Raw genomic sequence first — 25,751 nt, forward strand, 5'->3', positions numbered from 1 at the left:
TAAAATCTTTAAAAAAAATAAAATGCCCTTTATAAAAATGATGGTGATGATGAATGGTATTTTTGGTCCAGACTTGAACAAAATTAGGACTTTATAATAGGCTAGGGTTATGGTTTTGGTTTTTTGTGTTTATTTTTTCATGAGAAGCGCATCTCAGATTAGAGAGCTTGTGGTTTCCTTTCTCGTCACACGAAGTTTGGGTGTCAAGGATGCAACCCAGGGGAGGCCTGGGGACCATGTGGCATTTTCACCTTTGAAGTCTTGACAAGATGCTTTACAAAGTCCTGTGATCCATCGTTGTCATTTTGCTGTTACAGAATGGGCTCCAAGGGGGGTTTTATAAGGAAGCCCACCACGTGAAATGGTGCTGTGGTTGGAGGGGGCACCCAGAGCGGTGCCTTATTTCCCCAGGCCCCCCTCGGCCCCCAGGGCTTGGCCAAATCCAGCCTGCAGATCTCTGCCATAGGGAATCACCAGGTCTGACAAGCTACTTAAGGTTCAATTCCCTTGTCACCTGCAAGGGGGAAAAGAAAGGGTATAGGAACTGCCGCTCACTCTTCTCTGGCAGGGTATGTTCCAGAGGGTGGGTTTATTTCTATGGAGAAGCACATTCTGGGTTCGTGGTAGATGGAAGCTAGAGAACCAGGCTGGGCTAGTTTATCCACGTTGCAGTGCAGGTGACCCTCGTCGCGGGAAGTGGTGTGCCCTTGGCCAGGCTGATTGGCCTCCCCTAAGTCTCAGCTCCCCCAGCTCCAAGTTGGGAAAAACGAGGACACTTGGTATATAAAGTTCTTGAGGATTGAATGACGGTCCGTGCACCGTGCACCGTGCAGCCCAGGCCTAGGGCCGGCTCGGTTCCAGGCCTAGCTGTGGGGAGCGCCGGCGCTGCCTGCTGGTAAAGCTTCATTCATCGGGAGTCGGTAACCCGGTGACCTACCCTTTTAGGATCCAAGGGGCCCCCACTCCCCTCTTCGTCTCCCACAGCACTCGCCCCCCGAAGTGGTCTCCTAACTCACTCGAAAACAAGTGTCTCCAGTCCTTGGCTAATAAACAGCACTGTTCGAAAGAACCATCTGACACTGTGGAAAGATTTGACATCTGCATTTGTCCAACACAGTACCCACTACCCACTGCCCGTGTGTGGCATTAGGTACGTGCAATGTGGCTGAAGTGAGCAAAAAATGGAATTTTTCTTTAAGTAAACGTAAGTAGCCACATGTGGCTCGTGGCGACTGTCCTCACGCGGCACAACAGTAAAGCAGTGGTTCTCCACCTGTCTGCTGAATCCAGCTTGGCGGGGACCACCCAAATTTGGATGACCAGGCCATACCCCCGATCAATTAAATTAGAATCTGTTTTTTTTTTTTTTTTAATTTTTAAGCATTTTTTAAATACAGAAGATTCTCTGGAACAACCAAAGTTCAGAACCATTGCTCTAAGGGCAGCATTTGGCCAACTATTGTGCGTAAGAATCCCCTGGGGGTCTTGTTAAAATGCAGATCCTGGTCCTTAGGTCTAAGGGGACATGGATATTCTGGGGGTCTAACAAGCAGACGCTGCTGGTCCCTGGGCCACCCTGAGTAGCGATGGGATCCATTCACTTATGCAAGCAGTACTTTCCTTGAGCCCAGCGGCCTGACAGTTGTGGCTCTGAGAGCTGGCATGTCTGGAATGGAGTAAAAAGTGAGAGCCTCCATTTTTTTTAAAAAAAGCTCCATTTTCTATCCTAAAACCAATGGCCGATCAACTCCTGGCCTGGCCAAAAGGACCCCTGGACCGGGCAGGGAGCGGCAACCGTTTTACAGGTCACCAGGAGGCAGGAGTCGTTTGCAGTTCCTCCCTGTAAGAAAGTCCTTGGAGACAGAAATGCCCAAAAGGTAATAGTGGTTTCCCCTGGAAGAGAACAGATGAGGAGGGAGAAAGTGGCCAGGCCGGTGTTTCTGGAATGTGCGGGGTCAGCATCATTACTTTTCCGGGCAGGTTTGCAGGGCCGTGGCCGAGGACACCCTGGAGCGCACTGTGGACCCTGTGGGGTGTGGCCGCCGAAGAGCGCTGCGCCCTAGTCCTAATCCTAGAAACCTGAGTGTCACCTTCCAAGGCAGGAAGAGGTGTGCAGGTGCGCTTCAGGTGAGGGCGGAGCTGAGAGGGGAGGATGGTCCTGCCGCAGCCAGTGGGTGGGCTCCAGATGCCATCCCTTGTGTCCTCGTAAGCGGGAAGCAGGGGGAGCTGAGGATGCTAAGCTGTTGGCCCGTGACATGGAGGAAGGGACCACGAGGCACGGAATGCAAGGGATGCTCGGGACGCTGGACAAGGCAAACTCAGGGACTCTCTCCTGCAGCCTCTGGAGGAACCTGGTCCTTTTTTTTTAATAAACTTATTTTTTATTGGTGTTCAATTTGCCAACATATAGAATAACACCCAGTGCTCATCCCGTCAAGTGCCCCTCTCAGCACCCATCACCCAGTCAGCCCCACTCCCCTGCCCACCTCCCCTTCCACCACCCCTAGTTCGTTTCCCAGAGTTAGGACCTGGTCCTTCTGATGCCTGGATTTCAGTCCAGGGAAACCACCCCGGGCTCCAAGTCGGAGGTTTGGGGTCACTTGTCACAGCGGCCCTGGGAAACCAGTACAGGCCATCTAGGCCCTGGGAAACCAGTACAGGCCATCTAGGTTCCAGAATCGAAGGCAGGCAGGAAGCACAGGAAGTGAAGCCCCACCCACCTGGCTCCCCCCATTGTTTCTTCCTCTCAACATCAGGGCCAGTATCCTGCTTCGGTTTCAGTTTCGGTTTCGCAGGAGCACTCACTGAGGACTGGGCAGTAGGAACACAGCGAGGATTCAAAGGCCGGTTCCCCCTCCCCTGCCCTCTTCTCTTTAGAGGAACTTCAGCTCCCACTGCGTGAGTCACAGGAGCGCTGCCCGCCCCCCAACCCCCTGGCCCCAGACCCACCATGGGATCACTCTTGGCCTTGCTCCCAACACCTACGTGCCCTCCGTGCAAATAAGCACCAAGAGGCTGGGGCGCCTGGGTGGCTCAGTCAAGCATCTGCCTTCAGCTCACATGGTGATCTCAGGGTCTGGGATGGAGCCTGAGCTGGGCTCCTCACCCAGCCAGGAGCCTGCTTCTCCCTCTCCCTCTGTGCAATCTCTCAAATAAATAAATAAAATCTTAAGAAAACAAAAAAAACAAACAATACCGAGAGGCTGATGCAGTTGCTCTCATCCTCCAAAATTACAGTATTGGCCCATCACAACACACCATGAGATGTGGGCCCGGGGAGGCCAACCATCCCTTACCCGACTACTAAATCAGCTATGTGCTGGTTCCTTCCATGTGCCAGCCTGACTGGGCTAAGGCATGACCAGACGGCTGATAAAACAGTATTTCTGAGTGTGCCTGTGAGGAGGTTTCAGCCATTGAGTTGGTGAACTGAGGAAGGCAGAGGTCTCTCCCCGGGGTGGGTGGCCATCGCCCAACCTGGGCAGGGCCCAACCAGAACAAAAAGAGGGAGAAAAGGGGAGTTCGATCTCTGCTGGAGCTGGGACATCCATCTTCTCCGGCCCTCAGACACCAGCACTCCTGGTTCTTAGGGCTTGGAACTCAGATTTAAAACCCTCGGCCCCCCTCGGGTTTCAGGCCTTCAGACTCGGACCGAATCACATCACCCTCCTTCCTGGGTCTCCACCTTGCAGATGGCACGCTGTGGGCCTCCTCGGCCTCCATGATCCGTGAGCCGACTGTTACAATAAACGTCCCCTTGTACGTGCCTACCTATTCCGTTACTCTACTCTGTGCTCCTGTGTCTCCGGCCAACCCTGACCAATGCAGCTCCCAGACATAAACGGTCTCCCTAAAAGGCAGAGAAAGGGGCAGGGTGAGGACCCCTGCGACGGGCTGAGAAGTCACCGTGCCTGGACAGCTCTGCAAGCACAGGCACTCCGTGTGGGGGGGGGGGGGGGGGGGGGGGGGAAGGACATGGAGCCTAGAAGGTTCCACGGGCCTTAAACATTCGCTACAGCGCCCGAAGCCCATCCTTGTGTACTCAGTGCAAAGGACTGATCTGCTGTGCTACGTGTCTAACTTCAACCCTACCCTGTCAACATTCGGACCCCGGAGATGTGCTTAGCTTTAAAACATGAGGCTGCAAGATTAACAGGGTGATTTATTTCATTTCAGTGTGCCGTGGCAGCATACAGCTCGGTGGTGTATTTAAAAAGAGAGCAGGCTGTCGTTCAAGGGCTGGAGGCCGGTCTCCTCCACTGGCGCAAGTGGAAACCAGGTGCTTACTCTGGTAGGGTAAGCCTCACACAGAGTGTGACCCTGTCATCTCGCTCCCGACTGTCAGCTTTCTCAATGAAATGACAAGGGGCCAGGGCTTAAACACGTCAATGAGCAGAAAAGCATCTCGGCTTCTTCCGCCAGGAACCGAACCACGAGCCAGTTCGCTGAAGCCGGCGGCTGAGCACTGCCAGTGGGTCAGATCTGTGGGACCAGCAAAACCCTGCCCCCCGCCCCCGTTCTCCAGAAGTGTGTTAAAGATTTCACAGAAAATTTGCTCTGGGGACAATCGCAGCTTTCCTGATTAGTATCTAAAAGGCACTTAAGCACATTCTCGGTTAGGGAGGGGACCGAGCCATGAAGAACACTGAGGCCACTCTCTTATCCCGAAAGACACAATTCTGGGTTTGGAACAGAAGGCAGCTGTACGGCCTCTATTGAGATCCAGTCCTCGCTCCACGCCCAGCCACGCCGCACATTTTCAAAAAACAGACTCCACTTCACCCATCTCCACGCACACGGTCTTCAGCTGGGAGTAATACTCGATTGCCACGCGGCCATTCTCTCTGCCGAACCCTGAAAGGAAGAGCAGGGTGAGGAAGAGCCACCACTACGGTGGTCTGAAGTCACGGTGACCTTCAAGGACACAGGCGGGGCCTACCCCAGTGGCAGGGAGCACACAGAACCGACAAGTTTGGGACAAAATCCTCAACTGCACATGTCAGCTGTGGAGCTAGGCACGGGGAAAAGTGACCCACTGGCCTTTGGGGATGAGGACAGGGAAATAGCCACGTCTCGTTTCTGCAACAGGAACCTTAACTTAGGTACCTGCTGTTCTGGGCTGAGATCTGAAGACGTTCAGGCTTTTCTATCAAGTGTGAAAGCAGCCTCTACAACCATCAGCGGACGCCTTTGAAAGCTAATGCTAACTCGGGGAGCCGGGGTGACTCAGTCGGTTGGTTGAGCATCTGACTCTTGATTTCAGCTCAGGTCGTGATCTCAGGGTTGTGAGATCGAGCCCCACGTCAGGCTCCACGCTAGGCATGCAATCTGCTTAAGATTCTCCCTCTGCCCCTCACCTTCCCCCTCCAACTGCACTCTCTCAAGAAGGAAGGGAGGGAGGAAGGGAAGGAGGAAAGAATAGATAACCTCTATTGCTTTAAAGCTAAACCTACAGACTAACTTTGAGATTATGAAACTTAATAGAGATACAAAGATCTGATTGCACAGGGTCCAAATGGGGAAGGACACCTTAGTAACAGAATGTGGAAAATGCGGACAATCTGCTTGGGATTGTCTCTCTCCTGTTCCCTCTTCCCCTGCCCCTACTTGTACTCATACTCTCCCCCTCCCTCTCAAATAAATAAATAAATCTTAAAAAAAAAAAGTTGGTGTTCACTTAAAACTTAACTCTAACTTAATAGATTTTTTAACCTTTTCTTTTTTTTTTTTTTGATTTTTTAACCTTTTCTTACACTAATCTGTGTTTAATATTTTAAGATATTTTTAATATTTTTAAATAATATTTTAATATTTTACTTAAAATTTTTTATTATGTATTTTATTTACATATTCATGAGAGAGACAGAGAGACACACAGACACAGGCAGCAGGCTCCAAGCAGGGAGCCCAACGTGGGACTTGATCCCAGGTCTCCAGGATCACGCCCTGGGCCAAAGGTGGTACCAAACCTCTGGGCCACCCTGGGCTGCCCACACTGAATCTGTTAAGAGTAGCTTGCTGTTTACACACTGCCAACTCACAAGGGCAGCTCAGGTTACTCAAAGTCTAAGCGATGCCTGGATAGAAGGTCACAGGTTCCAAGGATAGCATTCCGCACCTGCCTGGCTTTTCCTGTTAGCCTCAGGCTCAGGTAGGGTCTGCCTCCAAAGGGCGAGGCCTGGTCCCCACAAATAATGTCCTTAGACGACACTATTCGAAAGGTGGTTTATACACCGGCCCTGGCAAGGCCTCACTCTATCCCTTGTTCCCTTCCACAGGCTCTGAGCACACAGCTAGTGGGGCGGTTTGGGCCAGGTGCTGCTCCGCAGACCTGGCCACATGTTGGTCTTGCTCTCATCGCAGGTAGGCAAGCCTGAGTGCACAGATCCAAACATTTTGATCTGAGGATGGGAAAGCTGGCCCAGGAGGCCCCTTTGAGGCCTACGCTGCAGGCTCCAAACAAACTTTCCTCCACACCAGGAGTTACATATTTAATAAAGCAGCATCCTAGTTCCTGCTCTGCATTTTGTGCCTATGTGTCCAGCTCCTCTGGGCCCCAGGCAGGGACAAAGGTGATCAGGGGAGCAGGATCAGGGAAGGCCAGGGTAATAACAAAGCAAGTATTAAATAAAACTCTCAAATTAACACCCATCATCTCATCAGCTCTCCTTGGGGTTTGTAGGTCTGCCAACACTGTGATGGGCACCTTAGTAACAGAATGTGGAAACTCTTAGCATGGGGCCCCTATAGAGTTGGAACAATTTTCAGAGAAAGGTATAGGAGATTAGAGAATATTTATGGGCAACCATCTCCAAAGAGAGAACCTCGAAGTAAGGGCTCTATCCCAGCTGCCTCGAGGTTCCTCATACGCTGGACTTCCACCTGCACCAGGTTACAGTAATGTCTGCACAAATGACTGAGTCAATGTAAGCAACGGGCAGCAGCCTAAGGACAACATTCCTGGGTGGCATCCAGCATAACCAGAATGACCGTTGTTAAAAAAAAAAATGAGTAGGGACACATGGGTGGTCCAGTGGTTGAGCATCTGCCTTTGGCTTAGGTCATGATCCCAGGGTCCTGGGATCGAGTCCCATATTGGGGGAGTCCCCTGCATGGAGCCTGCTTCTCCTCCCTCTGCCTGTGACTCTGCCTCTTTCTGTGTGTTTCTGACGAATATATAAAGAAAATCTTTAAAAAAAAACAAAAACAATAAAACAGAGGACTATATGCTTTCTGAGATGCGAGAGCCACTTTACGTCTAAAGGCTCCACAGTGGACAACGACAAACATCCCTAGTATGGAATCTCTGGGGTGGCTTTATGCCTATAGCAATCACGCAATGTGAGGGGAAAAAAGTAATTCTACCCACAAGGTAGACCTTTCTGAGATGTCTACCAGCAGTTCATAAGCCAGGCTTATACATGTCAGAACCTTCTGGACAGGGATCCCTGGGTGGCTCAGCAGTTTAGTGCCTGCCTTTGGCCCAGGGTGTGATCCTGGAGTCCAGGGATCAAGTTCCGCATCGGGCTCCCTGCATGGAGCCTGTTTCTCCCTCTGCCTGTGTCTCTGTCTCTCTCTGTCTCTCATGAATAAATAAATAAAATCTTCAAAAAAAAAAAAAAAAAGGAACCTTCTGGACAGCTTTTGGGGGAAAAGAAAAAAAAGAAGATGCTTGGTTTCCATTCCCTGAAACAGCTGCAGGGAGTCTGGGGAAGACCGGGCATCAGTCTACTCTCTCAGGTGATTCTGACACTCAGACAAGTTTGGGAACCTGGTCTCGAAGGTCTGAAGTGCGGCCAACAGCCCTAGAGACCAGGTTTGCTCTCACGCTCTCCAGCTCCTCACCTGACTTCTTATATCCACCGAAGGGCAACTCCACTGGGCTGACGTTGTAGTTGTTAATGAAGCACATTCCAGCCTGCAGCTTAGCCACCACTCTGTGAGCACGCTGGATGTCTCTATGGAGGGGGAAAAACAAGAAACAACAAAAAGGAAACCAACGTGCTGGTTATTCATAATTTCTTTTGCGACTACTTTAATAAGAAGTTAGGCTGCGGGTTCTAAAGGTCTCAAAATATTGCCTAATTCTTGTTTCTTTACAAGCTTTATAAAAGCTTGTGGCATCCAGGCAAAATAGATAAGGACTCGAGTTTTATGGTCTCATCTGAAAGCATCTACAAAATAAGTAGCAGCAAGGGGGGGCGGGTGTAAAACACTTCGGGCGACAAAGTTTCTGTGACAAACAGTGCCACAACCACTGGCCATCCACATGGCCACGGAGAATGACGGTAGAGCCCTTTCTACACCATATATAAAAATGAACTCAGATGGGTCACAGACCTACACAGTACAAACCATAAAACTCTTCAAAGGAAACAGGAATAAATCTTCCTGACCCTGGGTTAGAAGAAGACTTCTCAGACAAGATACCAAAAGTGACAGACAAAAAGAACAGAATGAGACTGTGTCAAAATTGACAATTTTTGTACTACAAATGAGACTATCAAAAAAGTTAAAAAAAAAAAAAAAAAAAGACAACTCCTAGAAATGCAAATCAAAACTACCCTGAGAGGCACCTGGGTGGCTCAGTCAGTGAAGCAACTGCCTTCACCTCACGTCAGGATCTCAGGGTCATGCTCTATAGGGAGAGTCTGCTTCTCCCTCCGTGCCCCCACTCTTCCACTCTGCTCATGCTCTAAGAAACAAATAAATGTGGTTGGTTGTTTTTTTGTTTTTTTTTTAAACTACACTGAGGCACCACTTCACACACATCAGGATGGCTGAAACCACAAGGAGAGACAGTAACCACATGATCCGGCAATTCCACTTCTAGGTATCTACCCCAGGCAGAAATGAAACATACCCACACAAAGGCTCAGAGATAAGTGTTCACAGACGTGTTATTCATAATAACAAAAAAGCAGAAACAATCCAAATGTCCATCAACTGGTGAATGAACAAAATGTATGCATACAATGGAATATTATTCCACAGTAGGATGAACCACTGATACCTGGTGCGACACAAACTTTGAAAACGTTCTAAGTCAAAGAAGCCAATCAAAAAAAAAAAAAAAAAAGAAAGAAAGAAAATTTTTAATTAGATATATTTTATGCCTAAATTATATAGATCAGTGGGTTATAGAAACTACATTACAGGGGCACCTGGGTGGATCGGTTCCTGAAACGTCTGCCTTCAGCTCAGGTCATGATCCCAGGATCCTGAGCTCCCTGTTCAGGGGGAAGCCTGCTTCTCCCTCTCCCTTCCTCCCTACCCCACTGCTTTCTCAAACAAATAAAATCTTAAAAAAAAAAAAAAAGGAATCTACATTACAGTCTAGTCTCTATCGTTTGCATTTTGTTAATGTAGTATTCAATATATTTGTGACACCAAGTTTGATAACCCATGCAAATGTGTATATCATAAACATGATGTGGATTAAAATCATCTTAATGGACTACAAAAAAAAAAGATATGTCATCAAATATACTGAGAAGCAGAAAATTCAACTGTGTTGACTCATGTCCATCAGTCCAAATACTCTGATAGTATTATTTGGTAGTCGACATTATTTGGGTAGTTGAAGTGATGTATAAATGGTTGAGTTAAATTGGTTTATGTTAGCAAAATAGATCCCTCATGAGAATTTTGATGTAATCTCTGTTACATATAACACAAAAATCTGTGGACATGAGGGGCACCTGGGTGGCTCAGTGGTTGAACATCAACCATCGACTCAGGTCGTGATCCTGGGGTCCTGCCTATGTCTCTCATGAGTAAATAAATAAAATCTTTAAAAAAAGAAGTGTGGACATGAGCATTAAATACAATGTACATGCTATTATATATATATGAGGCACTATAAAAATGTGTTTATTACAGTAATAAAAGTTAAACCCCCCAAAAGCCAATCACAAAAAAAATCATATACTCTATGATTCCATTTTTACAAAATATCCAGAATAAGCAGATCTGTAGAGAAAGCAAGTAAGGCTAGTGGTTGCCAGGGCCTGGGGGAAGGGGAAAATGAGGACTAAGGGCTCCTGTTTGTGGGATGATGAAAATGTTCTAAAATTAGATTATATGGTGATGGTTGCACAACTCTGTAAATAAGTACACTAAAGGACACTGAACCATACGCTTTAAGTGGGTAGATTGTATGGTATGTGAATTATCCTAAAGCTATTAGAAAAGTAACAGCATTTAGGGTCAACCTTTGGGATTGCCTTTATCTGTACTGTGGGGTCAAAGCAAGAGCAAGAGTTAACCCGTTCAAATCCTCCCATCAAAACGGCAGCTCCTAGGAGAGGATTATGGTGACACACAGGTGAAACTACCCTGTGTGTCACCGTAACAGTGGATACCATCGTCCAAACCCATGTAACCTACAACACCAAGATAAACCTGATGTCACTGTGGTCTTTGGGCAATTACAATATGTCTAAGTAGGTTCATCAACTGCAACCAATGACCCCTGGGTGGGAGACGTGGATGATAAGGGGGCAGGATGGGGGGAAGGTGTACGGGAAATTTCTGTGCCTTGCCTCCCATTTGCAGTGAACCTAAAATTATGCTAAGAAATAAAATCTACTAAGAAACAAGCAAACAAAAAAGCAGCAGCTCCTTAACCTTTTCTTTCTTCAGGGCTCAAAGAGAAGCTATTTCATTCATCAGGCCCTCCAGTGGAGACCTGGGTCTTCTTTCCCAGGTGCCTCACCACAAAACTACAAAAAAAAAAAATTGAACCTTGTATATACCACCAAAGAAACTGCATAATTCCAAGTGTAAGCAGTCTAGAGAACTGCCTACTGCTGCCAAAGACTAATCAAAGTCTGTATATGCTCAAGCAATCTGCAATCACATTCAAGGAAATTTTGCTCCCAAATCATTTTTACTTTTAGTATATTGGTTAAAGTTTATGCACAAAGATATTAATCCCAATTTTAGTTACAAGAGTCACAAGTGGAAACAATATTCTATACATATGCAACAATCAAAAAGAGGCCTACATATTTTACAATGCATTCCAATTAGGAACTATTCTAAAGCCGTGAAAAATCATGTTTTTGAAGAGCACCGCCCCGTGTTTATATGCTTATAGGTTCTAAATTCCTGGACATGTAGGTTTTCAAGAGACACTCAACCTGATTCTCTACTCAGATCAGAACCTTAAATATTTGTTCAATGAAGGAATGAAATAGGATAGAATTTTCATCAATATTGTTTAAAGCTCAATTTAAATTCAACGGCAGGGGACGCTGGCCGTTCAGCGCAAACAACGAGATGTGACTCTGGCACCTTCTAACTTCACCCGGAGCAAGCAGAAAATGCTGATGAAAATGTCAACTCCAGAGAGGAAAAGACAGCAATGGGCTCCCCGAGCAACTGGGCAGAGATCCCTGTATTCCTGCAAGGCTGCCTGAGTGTCCTTCCCCACATACCTGGTAAAGACACCAGCTGCTAAGCCAAAACTGGTATCATTGGCTCTTTCCAGAACCTCAGCTTCAGTGTCAAATGGTAAAATGGACATAACTGGTCCAAAGATCTCTTCTTTCACACAGGTCATGTCGTCTCTGCAATTGGCTGCGAACAATGTAATAAAGCCAAACATCAGTGAAGGAACGATCATGCTTGGTGCGTGAATGTCTTCACAATAAGCGCTGAGATACAGAGCCGTAAGAACGGCTTGAGAACGCTACTCTACACGCCACTATCAATATTATGATGCACATTCCGTTCCTTCTTACACGTACCTTTGTTTTTCAATACATCTGGGTTAATACCATACACGCTATTGTTTAACCTGTATTTTTATTTAAAAATATATTTTAAGCTTTTCCTATTCACTTAATAACTATAAGCTAATCCATGGTATGGAGGCTGAGTTCACAGCTTTCAAATCTCAAGTGGATCTTTTTTTTTAGCAAAGGCTAAGGGTTAAAATGCATCAGATAATCAAGTGCTGAAAACGGACACCATTGTCAACCTTGGGCAAAAATCAGCTGACCTACCTTCCAACAACATAATTCAATGTGAACAGAATTTTTAAAAGCCTATTAAACTACTGATATTGGGACATCTGCATGGCTCAGTGGTTGAGCATCTGCCTTTGGTTTAGGTCATGATCTTGGAATCCCAGGATCGAGTCCCACATCGGGCTCCCCATAGGGACCCTGCTTCTCCCTCTGCCCGTGTCTCTGCCCCTCTCTCTCCTGAATAAATAAAATTTTAAACAAACTACTGATATTTTGGGGGGATCCTAAGATCTATTGTAAAACTGCAGAGGAAAGCATGAGAACAACATGACCTAGAGCAGTGGGCACCTCTAGGGTAGGGGCCGAGTGAAGGGATGGAGGACAATGGAAGGACCATACACTTGCCTGTCCCAACCAGGAGATGGTTAAGATGGAAAGGAGGTGCTAAAATCTACTACATCATTTAAAAAATACTGCCAGACTGTCTGACAGATTGGTTTTATTATACTGATGATGTACAGTTCAAAGAAAAACATATTCTTCAGCAACATTCCTGAGAAACAAAATGCATTCTTTTTTTTTTTAATCAACCATGCACTTCCTTTTTTCTTTTCTTTTCTTTTCTTTTTTTTTTTTTAGTTCCTTGTTTCCAGAACAACAGGTGCAGGCCCAGTAAGGCTCAGGTAAACACACATAGTTGTCCAAGAGGTAGTGCACACAGGGTGACAGAGAACTTCTCCTTAAATCTGAGCTGTGGGGACACAGTTGACCAACACTTGCTTTATGCCATATTCATGTTTTTTAAATATCCTTTTCAATGTGACATTTACTTCAAACTGTTTAAAAGTGAACAAGAGGAGGACATACTCAGTACACAAGGTCTCATGTAATAGCCATCCTTCAATTTGGGATCTTCAGGTACGTGTATGTCTCCACCACAGAGCACTTTAGCACCCTGCCCAAAAAAGAAAAAAGAATGCAAATTTTCTGTTAAATGCACAGCCTGATATGCATTCTTGACACGTGAGGCGTGTCCTGAACGGACGCCCAGTCACTCCCCGGCAGGTACAGAGCAGAACACAGGTGAGGACACAGTAAGCCCAGCAGGTATGGGTGCAGGAAACGTGCAGTAAGTCCCCTCTTCTTCACCCCATCCCATCGCCACTGGTTTCTCACCTGCTCCTTTGCCAGCTTAACAAACCCAAGGACTCGCTCCAGGTGTGGACGGTTGATGAGGGGGCCCATCCTGGTATCTTCCAGGAGGGGATCTCCGATTTTTATCTTTTGGGTCCGCTTCACCACTTCCCTTGTAAATTCATCAAGAATTTCCCTTTGCACGAATACTCTTGTGCCATTACAACAAACCTGAAGGACGGACACAGATGTGCATGTGTGTAAGGAAGGGGAAGAGGGAGGAATCCAACAGCCTTAATCTTAAAAGAGATAGTATAACCCCCTTAAAAGGTTAGTTCCAGCTCTAAAAACTATCCCCATCCTGAATGGGATCACATATGGAATTGTGGACATAACAGCACATCAGCCAAGAAACTGCCTGCCCTTCCAGATCAAAGTTAGAGCTTTTTGTTTGTTTACTTTCCTAAAGGCCACTCACAGATCCACGTGAGCCATGCGACCTCTCCTATTGCCTCCCACTGGAGGCTCAGTGGGGCCCTGTGTTTTAAGAGTAGGAGGGGATGGGACAGTAAAAATAGATTAACAATGAAGGGCTTGAGGGATGCATGAGTGGCTCCGTGGTTGAGCATCTGCCTTCAGCTCAGGTCATGATCCCAGGGTCCCGGGATCGAGTCCCACATCGGGCTCACCGCAGGGAGCCTGGTTCTCCCTCTGCCTGTGTCTCTGCCTCTCTCTCTGGGTCTCTCATGAATAAACAAAATCTTAAAAACAAAACAAAACTTGAGCCTAATAAGGGCTTGAGCCTAATAAAAACCTGAAATATTTCATAGAGAACGTCTGTCCCTAAAACCACAAATCAATCGTGACCAGTTAGATCCTTCCATAGAATGCGAGCACAAATACTGTTCCAATGCTATCAGAACCATGGATACAAAGCCCGCAAACAGAGCCAACTACTCATGCTCACAGAATAGTGAGATCTATCAAAAGTTCCCAGGAGCTGCGGTGAGCCGAATCTGCAATTATCAGAGCATCAAAATTAATGATAGTAAATGGACTGTAATCTGTAAATGAAGTAAGAACCCATGGTCTGTAATAACACAAATCGATGAGTGAAAAAAAGCAGCACGAGAGAAGGGAAGGTGCCTTCCTGTAGTGGAGAGTGAACTAATTAATACATGTAGAAGGAAGAACGGAATTGGGAAGTCACCATTTGGGGAGCACCGTAATAGGTTTCCAGCAAAAATCCTCAGAGGGTGTTAAGACTAGTGGCGGAGAGCAGGAGGGGCCGAGTCCTCTGGCATGTTCTCTCATGTGACATGTCTCACCCACGAAGGAGACCCACCCGCAGCACAGACAACCCCACCTCTGGGAAGGACACAACTTTACTTTTGTGGTGTTTTTTGCCCCAAATGCATAACCCAATTCTTATCAAAAGGAAACACCAGGGGTGCCTGGGTGCCTCACGATCCCGGGATCGAGCCCTGCATTGGGCTCCCTGCTCAGCAGGGAATCTGCCTCTCTTTCTCCCAAATAAATAAAATCTTAAAAAAAGAGGGAAACATCGACAGACCCCAAACGAGGGACATTCTACAAAATAAATAGCTTGTGTTCTTCAAAAATGTCAAGGTCCTGAAAGATACGAATAATTGAAAAGCTGACTGCTCCAGGCTGTGGAGATACAACAGCTAAAGCCAACGCACCTTCCGGGATTTGATCTTGGGCCAGAAAAAAAGAAACTGTGTGGGCTTTTGTTTTGTTTTTGCTGAAAGGACTAATGTCAAACAAATGACAACATGAGAAATAAGAGCTGCAGATTGAGTAACAGATCAGGTTATTGATCTCACTAAGCGCACGGTGCTTCATAAGAGAATGCACTTGTTTCTAGGAAATTCACGCAGGAATGTAGAAGTTATGGGTCTTACGTCTGCAACTTTCAAACAGTTCAGAAAAAGATAACATGCACAGGTATGTCCAGAAAGGTAAACAGAATGACAGAAGAAAGCTGATAAAATGTTAGTATTTGAGAATCGTGGCTCAAGGGTACACGGGAATTCTGTGCAATGCTTCTGTAAGTCCGAAATTATTTCAAAATGAAAAGCTTTAAAACATGCTACTAGGTGAAGGGGGGAGCTTCCTTCTAACCGTCTGCTGGGGCCAGGTGCCTACCTCGCCTTGCGTGAGGAAGTTGGCCATCATCGCCCCCTTCACCACATTCTCCAGGTCACAGTCGGAGAAGATTATCAGGGGAGACTTGCCTCCCAGTTCCAAGGTAACAGGTTTGATTCCTTTCGCGGCCATCTCCATGATCTTCCAGAACAAGAACAAACATATTCGGAAGTTTAACACGAATAAAACTGCAAGTTTCATCAAGTAGAACCTGGGCCTCCAGGCATCTCCAACTACGGGTGACCTGCAGCCTTGTTCCTGTCTGCAGCCTTGCCCTTCCGCTACTTATCCCTTTCCAGAACCCTGAAGAGAATCCACAGGACTGCACCTGACATTCTGAAGGGGAATTCATTTAAAAAATACTGTTAGGGATGCCTGGGTGTCTCAGTGGTTGAGCATCTGCCTTGGGCTCAGGGCGTGATCCCAGGGTCCTGGGATCGAGTCCCGCATCAAGCTCCCCTCGAGGAGCCTGCTTCTCCCTCTGCCTGTGTCTCTGCCCCTCTGTGTGTCTCTCATGAGTAAATAAATAAAATCTTAAAAAAAAAAAAAAAAAAGGAATAAAAATACTGTTAATTCACATGTCCTGGTCAGAAACTCTTCTATTATTATTATTACTGTGTTCAAGGCTGGCAATTAATACATCAGAAATAGACTGAGCAAACACCCTTCCGAGATGGCTGTGACAGGGGGGTTAAGACACCAAAGACCCAAGTGGCAGCGAGACCCCACGCTCTGAGACACAGGCAGGAGGTGATGACTTCCATCCCCTCGAGGCTACCTCCACTCCACTACCTTCCCCACTTCACACTTTTTTTCAGGGCGCCTGGGTGGGGCAGTCAGTTAAGCATCTGCCTTTAGCTCAGGTCATGATCCCAGCGTCCCCGGATCGAGCCCCAAGTTGGGCTCCCTGCTCAGCGTGGAGTCTGCTTCTCCCTCTGCCTCTGTCCCTGCTTGTGCACTCACTCTCTCTAATAAATAAAATCTTTAAAAGAAATAAAGGACACTCCAGATCTTTGCCCCGATGCCTCTGGCCCCCCTCCCGATAGAAGCTGGGTAAGATCAGATGATCAGCCTCAGACACGTACACTGGGGAGGCCCCACACTGCCGTCTGTGGGAAGCAATACTGGTTTCATCTCTACCTTCATGCCGGTGGGCACGCTTCCGGTGAAGGAGACTTTGGCCACGTCAGGGTGCTGACACAGGAGCTGGCCGGTGGCAGCCCCCCCTTGCACCACATTGAAGAGCCCGGGGGGCATGCCGGCCTCCGTGTAGATCTCGGCCAGCAGCAACACCGACGCGGGCGTGAAGGGGGAGGGCTTAAAGACCATGGCGTTACCTGCACAAACCCAGGACACAAGCACAGAAGATGTTTTAAGACCGGTGATCCTCTGAGCACAGGACAGGAGGACAAGCCAAGAACAGCCTCCAGTGTTTCCCCCCATCAATGCCCAGACCCGCACTGGCGCTCAGCAGCAGACACCTTGCTCTTCCCTCCTCGGCTTCTCCGCTTTCGCAGATCCAAGCCACACCTGCTCAGGCCCAACCGGAGATACCTTCCACTCGCGTTTCCAGGCCCTGCTACGCACGGGCTGCAGCAGTCGGCAATACCGCGCTCACTCCCAACTTACAGAAGTGGGAACTGGAGACCATAAAGCTTAACCGGATGAGAGTCTCCAAACTGGTGACTTAGCTCTACTCTGGTCACAGCTGCTGCGGTCTCACATGGGAGGGCACGTGCAAAAAAGCAGAAGGACACAAGGCAGCAACACGAGAAAAGCTGCATTTTGACACCATGTCCTAATCGTGATGCTTTTTTTAACCTTTGACTTTTTTTTCTCTAAGAATAAATCCTCTTTTCCCGATTCCTCTTTAAGTAATAGGAGGACACTTTTTACATCAGCCAGCCAAAGTTTCTCTGATGGAAGCCTTGTTTATCATTTGTCTTAAGACACAAATAAAGGAGGAAGTTTATCTTCTGCGTCTTATGTGCAGCTGAACTCCCTCTACAGAAATTCATTCCACAGTTCTCGTGCAGAAAGGGAGAGAACGGGCAGCCCGGGTGGCTCAGTAGTTTAGCGCCGCCTCCAGCCCAGGGAGTGATTCTGGAGACCCGGGATCGAGTCCCACGTTGGGCTCCCTGCATGGAGCCTGCTTCTCCCTCTGCCTGTGTCTCTGCCTCTCTCTCTCTCTGTGTCTCTCATGAATAAATAAATAAAATCTTTTTTTTTTTTTTAAAGTGGGGGGAGAACTTTTAGGTAGCACAAATCTGAATTAATTCAACAGTGAAAAAAGAAGACCTCCAAGACCAAAATTAACAGTCCTCCTTTCTGTAACAAAAATAAATTAGATAAATAAAGTGGGAATAATGCAGATGCAATCCATGTGTATGACCTACGCTGTAAGGTCTCTCGGGGGGTGGGGAGTAAGGGATGCAGGTCCTGTGAGGCTCTGGCACCCCAGCACAGGCCCCTTCTGACGTGGGGTGTGAGTGTGTGAATGAGTGTGTGTGTGCACGTGCACACCAACAGGTGACAGGTAGAGAACAGGGAGGGAATGGTCTCCCAAGTAGAAGATTCTTTCTTTCTTACCGCACGCTAAGGCCGGAGCAGATTTCCAGCAGGCAATCTGGAAGGGGTAGTTCCATGCACCTATTCCCACGCATACGCCCAGCGGTTCTCTCCTGGTGTAACCAAAGGACCCGCCAGGGAGCTGGATATATTCGCCTAAGAGGAAAACAGAGGCGTCATGGAGAACGCAGGACGGCTCTTCCCAAGCCCCTGCCAACTATGATAACCCACAGTTTCAGTTAGGAAAGACAAAGTAATTCTCAGGGTCATCCAGGCAGAGAGTGATAAACTCAGGATTTTAACCCAGGTGTGTGTTGGTGTCCGCATCTTCATCCTCCTCCACCAGGACCTGCTTGCCTACCTCCCCGTCAGCTCACACAGAAGGCCAGGCAAGGGCTCACCAGCCATGGATCCAGCCAAGCCTGCGAAGTATTCCAGGCATTGCCAGGAAGTGTCAATGTCCCAGCGGGCCTCGAAGATGGACTTGCCATTGTTGATGGTCTCCATGGTGGCGATTTCATCCTTCCGTTCCTTTGGGTAAAACAGAACACTAGGCTTAAGTCATGTTACCATATACCTCAATATATTCTATACTCAGACTATGTGTATAAATACATATGTACGTGCACATATGTGCTCACATGTATAAAGAGACAGTCATCATTATGGAAATGGTACGCAACAGCCAAACACACGACTGGCAGGTAAGAGGTTATGGACACACATGGCTTCAATTCACCCAAAGACACGCAGCATGTGAAAATCACAAGATAATTATGTTCTAATTGTCAGTACTTATCAATTCTCTTTTTAGATTCTGTCTCAGTTGTAGCTACACGACTCACAGATGCTGGAGTGCTGGAGACGGTGCAGGGATGATTGGGAAATGGGACTAAAGAGAAGAGTGCAACAATGCCTTTCTTTGTCCCAGAGATAAAAGAGCTGAATGAACAGAGTGAGTAAGAAATAGACGTTGGCTATGGATCTAGTGTAAAATAAACAAGAGGGTGACTATCTGGACACACACACAAGGTGCACTGAACCATCAACAAGATGCGGCGTTGTCTTCTTAAATCTGGTAAGCGGTGAGGCTGACCAGAAGTAAAAGGAAATGGCAACAAGCCCACATCCACAGTACACACCTCGGGAAGGAAGGGAGGGCGAATATAAAAATCACCAGGAAAGTCTGACAGTCAGATCTGAACACACTATATGTCTACCAAGGCCAGAGGTATCCATAGTGTTCACTGACTCCTTCCACTGTCCTAAGTCGAAATGTATAGATCCATTCTCTGCCTTCACAAAGCCGATTTCTCAAACAGGGAGTTAGTAAGTGCTCAATAAATGAGCCCAGACCCTGAGCTCTCAGACACAGGCAGCAGATGAGGACTTCTGTCTACTACACGGGGCCCAACACTAACTACTCCAAGGGCCCTCCTTCCCCCCCTCCCTTCAGACCTCTGCCCAATTATCTACGGCCTCCCGCCCAGTACAAGCTAGGTAAGATCTGCAGATGCTCTGGGTAGCCCACTCTGCCATTTGTGTGAAGACAGGTTTTCTTAGTCAGTCAGTTCTAATTAACACTGGAAATTATCCGAACCAAAACATACTGAGAAAAAAAATAGGCAAAAAAACGAACAGAGCACTAGTTGCTATGGGATAGCTTCAAGCCGCCCAGTGTGTAACCGGAGGCCCCGGGAAGAGATAGAAGCAGGGCAGAAATTCAGTTAGACCTTCCTGATACTTAAAGCACTAAAAAAAAAATCCTGTTGACCTAGACTTATAGGCTTATAATTCTTTCAAAAGACAGAGCAAAATGAAGACTTTTAGACACACAAGACCTGAAAGAGCACCACCGACAACCTGTTCTATAATAGATGCCAAAGAAATTTCTTCAAGAAGAAAAAACAGGATACCAGACAGGAATCTGGGCCTACACAAAAAGGGATGAGGAGCACCAGAAATGGTAAAAATTTGGGTAAATAGAACATATTTTTACCTTATTTTATTTACTTTTTATTTAAAGATTTATTTATTTGGGAGAGAGAGAGTGAGCAAGCGAGCACAAGTATGGTTGGGGGGAGGCAGAGGGAGAGGGAGAAGCAGACCCCCCACCGAGCAGGGAGCCCGACTCGGGGCTCGAGCCCAGGACCCGGGACCATGACCTGAGCTGAAGGCAGACTCTTAGCCAGCAGAGCCACCCAGGTGCCCCAGAATTAAAAATAACTTTTAACGATAGAGGAAAATACTTAGTTGGGAGGAAATTCTCCATGAACACTGTGACATCCTGTGCGGCCCAGGCTTTCTGAGCAGAGAACCCTGGCAAGCCAAATGAGAGGCTGAGGTCTTGGAAGGCAGACACAGTGTCTCCTAAAGACAGCTGCCCGGAGAGATGTGGAGATAGGAAGCCCTCTGCTTCACATTTCTGGAGACATCTGCGTACTTTCCAGGGTAATAAACCTGGTAACACCTTCCCCCTGAACCCTGGAGGAGATCTGCTAAGGGAGTCATCGCTCTTGCTCCAGGAGAGAGAGCAGCTCCTGTGTAAACTGAGTCCTATCACTTTAGGGTTCCCCTCCGGGGTGCAACCTCTGCCTACAACAGCATTACATGTGGCTCTCACTGAGAGAGACCCCTTGTGGGGACTGGAGCTCAAAAAACTCATGCTAAGGTACTGCTCTGGATATTCTGGTGTACATCCTTCTGAATCTTCTCATTTTCTGTAACGAAGATCTCTAGTCCTTTTGCTTTTTAAGACTGTAAAAAGTTCAGGGGTTCATGCAAGTCTTGATCTCAGGGATGGGAGTTCAAGCTCCACGTTGGGTATAGAGATTACTCAAAATAAATAAATGAAAAAAAATTTTTTAAGAATTATTTATTTATTTATTCATTCATTCACGAGACACACATGGAAAGGCAGAGACACAGGTAGAGGGAGAAGCAGGCTCCATGCAGGGAGTCCGATGTGGGACTCAATCCCCCAACCCAGGATCACGCCCTGAGCTGAAAGGCAGATGCCCAGCTGCCAAGCCATCCAGGTGTCCCATAAAAATTTTTTAAAAAAGACTTGTCCAGTTTAAAATTATTTATTTACTTAGAGAGAGAGAGAGAGAGCGAGCACATTTGGCGGGGGGGGGGGGGGCAAGGGGATGGGCACAGTGAGAGGGGGAGAGAGACTCTCAAGCAGATGCCCTGCGGAGCCTGACACACTCAATCCCAAGACCCCGAGACCACAACCTGAGCCAAAATCAAGAGTCAGTTGCTTAACTGACCGAGCCACCCAGGAGGCCCTTAACTTTGTTTTGTAAGAAGGGAACATCTATAAATGTACAAAATCTTCCTAGGTAGTTGAGGTAGAAAATGTACATGAAAAAAGAACGGTAGACTTAAGAGTCATCAGAGCAAAAGTAAAGGACACAAATACACAAAGTTAAAAAGGAAAGGAGACAAGTTGCAAAGGATACGTAAGCACCAAGATGGAGAAAACCACCTGCCAAGGGAGATGTCACAGACAGCCAAGCTCCAGAAGGCCATTACTCACAGAAAGCATGTCCTATATACCCAGGTGATCACATGAAAATGTTTTTCAATTTTGTAAAAAAAAAAAAAAAAAGGCATAACCTAACGGATCATTAAAGTCTAACTGTAAATCATCATGAGGAACCCTCAGAGCAACGCAAGGGGATATTTCTGAAAGAGGAAGTAACACATACCCTTATTATCCTGGCAGCCTCCAGAAGAATTCGACAACGCTCCATGCCAGATTTCTGACTCCATATTTTAAAGGCAGCCTTGGCATCCTGGACAGCCAAATTTACTTCCTTTTCCCCCGAGCAAGTGAAAGTAGCTATCACTCGGCCTGTAAGAAGAAACACAGGGTTATCTCCAACTGTTGCCTCATCTTTCAAGAAAGTACTGGGTATCTAAATTACCTTTTAGTGACCTCTATCTTGTTTTTAACTATGGTCTGATTTAATGATCGCTCCTATGCCAGCAGTTCTGACCTCTATTTCAAGGTGACTGAACCCTTTAAGAATCTAATAAAAGTTGCAGACTTCTCTCTAGGAAAACGTACTTCACCAGATCCCAGAATTACAGATTGTGTCCTTTGCCCTAAGCACAGTAGTAACCTCAGGTTAAGAAACTCTCTCTCCTCTATTTTATAAGTGGGTTTTGCAACTCTGCTTAACAGTGTTTGAGAATATCAAAGGTCTTGCGAAATCCAAGTTGAAAGTACTCAGTCCCGTGGGTTATGAACTCGGGATTTTTTTTTTTAAAGATTTATTTATTTATTTATTCATGATAGACATAGAGAGAAAGAGAGAGAGAGAGAGGCAGAGACACAGGCAGAGGGAGAAGCAGGCTCCATGCACCGGGAGCCCAACGTGGGATTCGATCCCGGGACTCCAGGATCGCGCCCTGGGCCAAAGGCAGGCGCCAAACCGCTGAGCCACCCAGGGATCCCCGAACTCGGGATTTTAAATCACTGGTCCATGTTCTATAGAAGTCATATCATACTAGTGATACTTCATGAATATGGATAATAAACAGCAGTATCAGGAAAACATATCCCTAAAACACAAGAAAAATTTCTCAAGTATGAAAAAGCCCAGGTTCTCCTGTTCTTACTCCAACCTCTTTCCCTATCCTGGTGCAAAATATGAGCCCACATCCCAAGGGCTGTGATGGACTCTACCAACAAGAGTTCTGTAAGTACATCAAATCCACAGTTCCTTTTCCCTCCCACAAGAACTCCAGAGACTCTGTTTTTTTCCAGAAAGATTTCACAAGCCTGCAGTTTCTGCTGCAAATTCGAACAGCCAGTTGTTAAAGGCTAAGGATTGCACACACTGAAGGTAATTAAAATAAAGAACTTTTCCTTTTCTCCTATATGATTACAGGGATGGGGCGGAGAGGCTGTTTCCACCAGGAAATCTGCTGATCCCTGTAGCCCCTTCCTGCTCTGACAAGGTTACTGCTGCTCTGTGATGTAGCATGACTGATCAATCCTAAATTCTGCAGTCCTTTGCAATCCAGTTTTGTCCCTCTGGCTACCCGCCTTTCTGGTTTACACAAAACATTTACATATTTCTCCCCACAAATATTCCATAAAGCTCAGCAAAGCAAACATAAACCCACACCCAAAACTTTTCCCTTTTAGCTGCGACATCTTTGGAATTCTCAGAGCCGATCCAGGGCCCAGCACTTGGCAGCGTGAAGCACGGGACAAAAAAAAAAAAAAAAAAAAAAAAGAGCTGGCCTTTTTTTCCCCTTTCCGAATTCTGATTCGTGCACAGAAATCTTCCAAGGCTAGGAGGTGGCCACAAAGTTCACGGTCATTGGGGTCATCTGCGCACGCATCTCCGTTCTCCCCACTAGTGTTTTCACCTGCCCGTCCTTCTGTGGAGATCCTAGCCGTCGCCTGTGCACGTTGCTGAAAACATTACTGCTGTTCTAACTTTAAAAGTCAATAACAGGGATCCCTGGGTGGCGCAGCGGTTTGGTGCCTGCCTTTGGCCCAGGGCGCGATCCTGGAGACCCGGGATCGAATCCCACGTCGGGCTCCCGGTGCATGGAGCCTGCTTCTCCCTCTGCCTGTGTCTCTGCCTCTCTCTCTCTCTGTGACACTATCATAAATAAATAAAAAAAAATAATTATTATTAAAAAAAAAAGTCAATAAAAGGGCACAACCTCGGGCATCGTGGCTCTGTAGGCTCTGTTCAGGCCGTCGTCGCGTTACCCACGACTCCCCGCCGCCCCATGCAGCCCCCCAGCTTTACCGGTTTGCTAGACTCGGTTCCTGTCCCGGGCAGATGCAATCCTGTCTGCCCCGGGGCCTTGACTGCCCGCGCTCACAACCTGCCTCCGCACCGTCCTCACCTGTGCCGGCTGCCAGGTGCGCTCAATAGAGGCCCGGGGCCGTGCAAGACCTCGGGCCGGGCGCGGCGGGCAGCTCCGAGCGGCGCCCTGCCCAGGCCCGGCCGCCCCCCTGCCCAGGCCCGCGGCCGCCCCCCTGCCCAGGCCCGGCCGCCCCTGCACCGCCCAGGCCCCCCGCCCCCCCTACCCCCGTCCCTCTGTCCCGCCGCCCCCTGCATCCCGGCCCCCGCCGCCCGCCGCCCAGGCCCCTCCTCGGGTCTCCGGTTACCCGTGGCCGGCTCGAACGCCTTCTCGGTGCCGGAAGAGTCCGCGGGATCCACGCGGGCCCCGCCGCGGTAGTTGAGCGGCTGCGAGACCACGAAAGTGCCGGTGCTCATGGCTGCGAGCGAAGCCGGCCGGAGACTGCGCGGAAGCCGAGCGAGCGCCGCCAGGCCGGCTCCGAGAAGCATGGGGGCGGCGCGGCGCGGGGCCGGGGTCAGAGCGAGCGGCGGGGGCCCGGGGGCGGGGAGGGCGGGGCCTGGGGGGGCCTGGGGCGGGGCCTCCGAGGGGAAGGGCGAGCGGCGGGGGCCTTCGGGGCGGGGCTTCGGGACTGAGCCGGGGAGGGGCGGGGCCGGCGGAGAGAGGCTAGCGGGGAGGGGCGGGGAGGGGCGGTGTGCGGCCTGGGGCAGGGGCGGGCTGTGGGGAGGTGCACCAGGGCCCCGTGCACTCCAGGGTCCCACACACCTATCAGGTCCCACACTCACACCCGGCCCCAGATGCACACCAGGTCCCACGCGCACGCCAGGGTCCCACGTGCACACCTGGGCCCCACACACCTATCAGGTCTCGCACTCACACCGGGCCCCAGATGCACACCGGGTCCCACGCGCACGCCAGGGTCCCATGCACACACCTGGGCCCCACACACCTATCAGGTCCCATGCGCACACCAGGGTCCCACGCGCATGCCAGGGTCCAGAATGTCCAGAGCCGACCGAAAATTATCACGCATGCAAACAACCAGGAGGAAATCCATCAAAAGACCCAGAAACCACACAGATGATAGAATTAACAGACAAGGATGTTAAGAGTTATCATAAAAGTACTCAATATGCTTCAGAAGGTAGAGGGAAAAAATGAACATGATGAGAAGGAAAAGATAAATAAAAGACTCATTTCAAACTTCTGGAGATGAAAAATGTACTATCTGGGGGGTCTGGGGGGGCTCAGTCTGTTAGGTGTCTGTCTTCAGCTCAGGTCATGATCTCAAGGTCCTGGGACTGAGCTCAGCAGGGAGTCTGCTCCCTCTTCATCTGCCCCTTCTCCCCCTCATTCTCTCTCTCTCTCACTCAAATAACATCTTTTTAAAAAGAAAAAAACGTAATATCTGAAATTTTAAAATATACTAAATGAGATTAACAGATGCTGCAGAAGACTAGTGGATTTGAAGACATAGCAGTAGAAACTCTCGAAGATGAAACACAAAGAGAAAAAAAAGGCTGGAAATCACAATAAACAGGACATTTCTGGGCTGTGGGGCACTATCCAGTGACCTGACACATAGGCACCTGGAATCTCCAAAGTAGGGCCATTGGGAGGTGGAAAGAAAAACAGTTGAAGAAATAATGGTCAACATTTTTCCAAACTTCACGAGAAATCTAAATTTAGCAATCCAAGAATTTCGATGAATTTCAAATAGAAGAAACATTAACTATCCTATTCGAAATATCAGAAATCTGTGATGAACAGAACTCCCCAAGCAGGTGCTAAGAAATAGATCTTCTTTTTTTTTAAATTTTTTTATTTATTTATGATAGTCACACACAGAGAGAGAGAGGCAGAGACATAGGCAGAGGGAGAAGCAGGCTCCATGCACCAGGAGCCCGACGTGGGACTCGATCCCGGGTCTCCAGGATCGCGCCCTGGGCCAAAGGCAGGCACCAAACCGCTGCGCCACCCAGGGATCCCAGGAGTAGATCTTCTTAAAGGAATATTCGGCTTTCGCAGCCTGAGGTCCGCAAGCTTGGGAGCACAAGATGTGTTTTATTT

The 25,751-nt window shown here is 48.0% G+C and overlaps 1 protein-coding gene and 1 long non-coding RNA gene across 2 annotated transcripts; one reads left to right on the forward strand and one right to left on the reverse strand.

The window, feature by feature from the left end:
- Positions 1–4,142: 4,142 nt before the first annotated feature.
- Positions 4,143–24,215, reverse strand: ALDH9A1 (aldehyde dehydrogenase 9 family member A1). Its single transcript, XM_072814625.1, has 11 exons — positions 23,992–24,215; positions 21,560–21,705; positions 18,248–18,377; positions 17,868–18,002; positions 16,419–16,615; positions 15,279–15,419; positions 13,152–13,340; positions 12,843–12,930; positions 11,442–11,583; positions 7,846–7,958; positions 4,143–4,854 (listed from the first exon to the last, which is right to left on the reverse strand). The coding sequence occupies exons 1-11, from the start codon at positions 24,170–24,172 to the stop codon at positions 4,760–4,762; spliced, it is 1,557 nt and encodes a 518-aa protein (XP_072670726.1). The 5' UTR covers positions 24,173–24,215; the 3' UTR covers positions 4,143–4,759.
- LOC140626868 (uncharacterized) lies at positions 18,370–19,849 on the forward strand. Its single transcript, XR_012025863.1, has 3 exons — positions 18,370–18,550; positions 18,661–18,801; positions 19,653–19,849. It is a non-coding gene; the product is annotated as an uncharacterized lncRNA (long non-coding RNA).
- Positions 24,216–25,751: the final 1,536 nt, after the last annotated feature.

The sequence above is a fragment of the Canis lupus genome, chromosome 38 (genome assembly GCF_048164855.1).
Source record: "Canis lupus baileyi chromosome 38, mCanLup2.hap1, whole genome shotgun sequence".
In the NCBI taxonomy this organism is placed as follows: Eukaryota; Metazoa; Chordata; class Mammalia; order Carnivora; family Canidae; genus Canis; species Canis lupus.

What these genes read in the sequence shown, in the direction of transcription:
- ALDH9A1 (XM_072814625.1), bottom strand. Translation starts at nt 24,172, where the DNA reads ATGCTTCTCGGAGCCGGCCTGGCGGCGCTCGCTCGGCTTCCGCGCAGT. An exon ending in TGCTCCGGCCTTAGCGTGCG is followed by an intron (nt 16,616 to 17,867) that starts GTAAGAAAGAAA and finishes GGGTTTGTGCAG; the next exon opens with GTAACGCCATGGTCTTTAAG. An exon ending in GCGTGCCCACCGGCATGAAG is followed by an intron (nt 15,420 to 16,418) that starts GTAGAGATGAAA and finishes TTGTTCTGGAAG; the next exon opens with ATCATGGAGATGGCCGCGAA.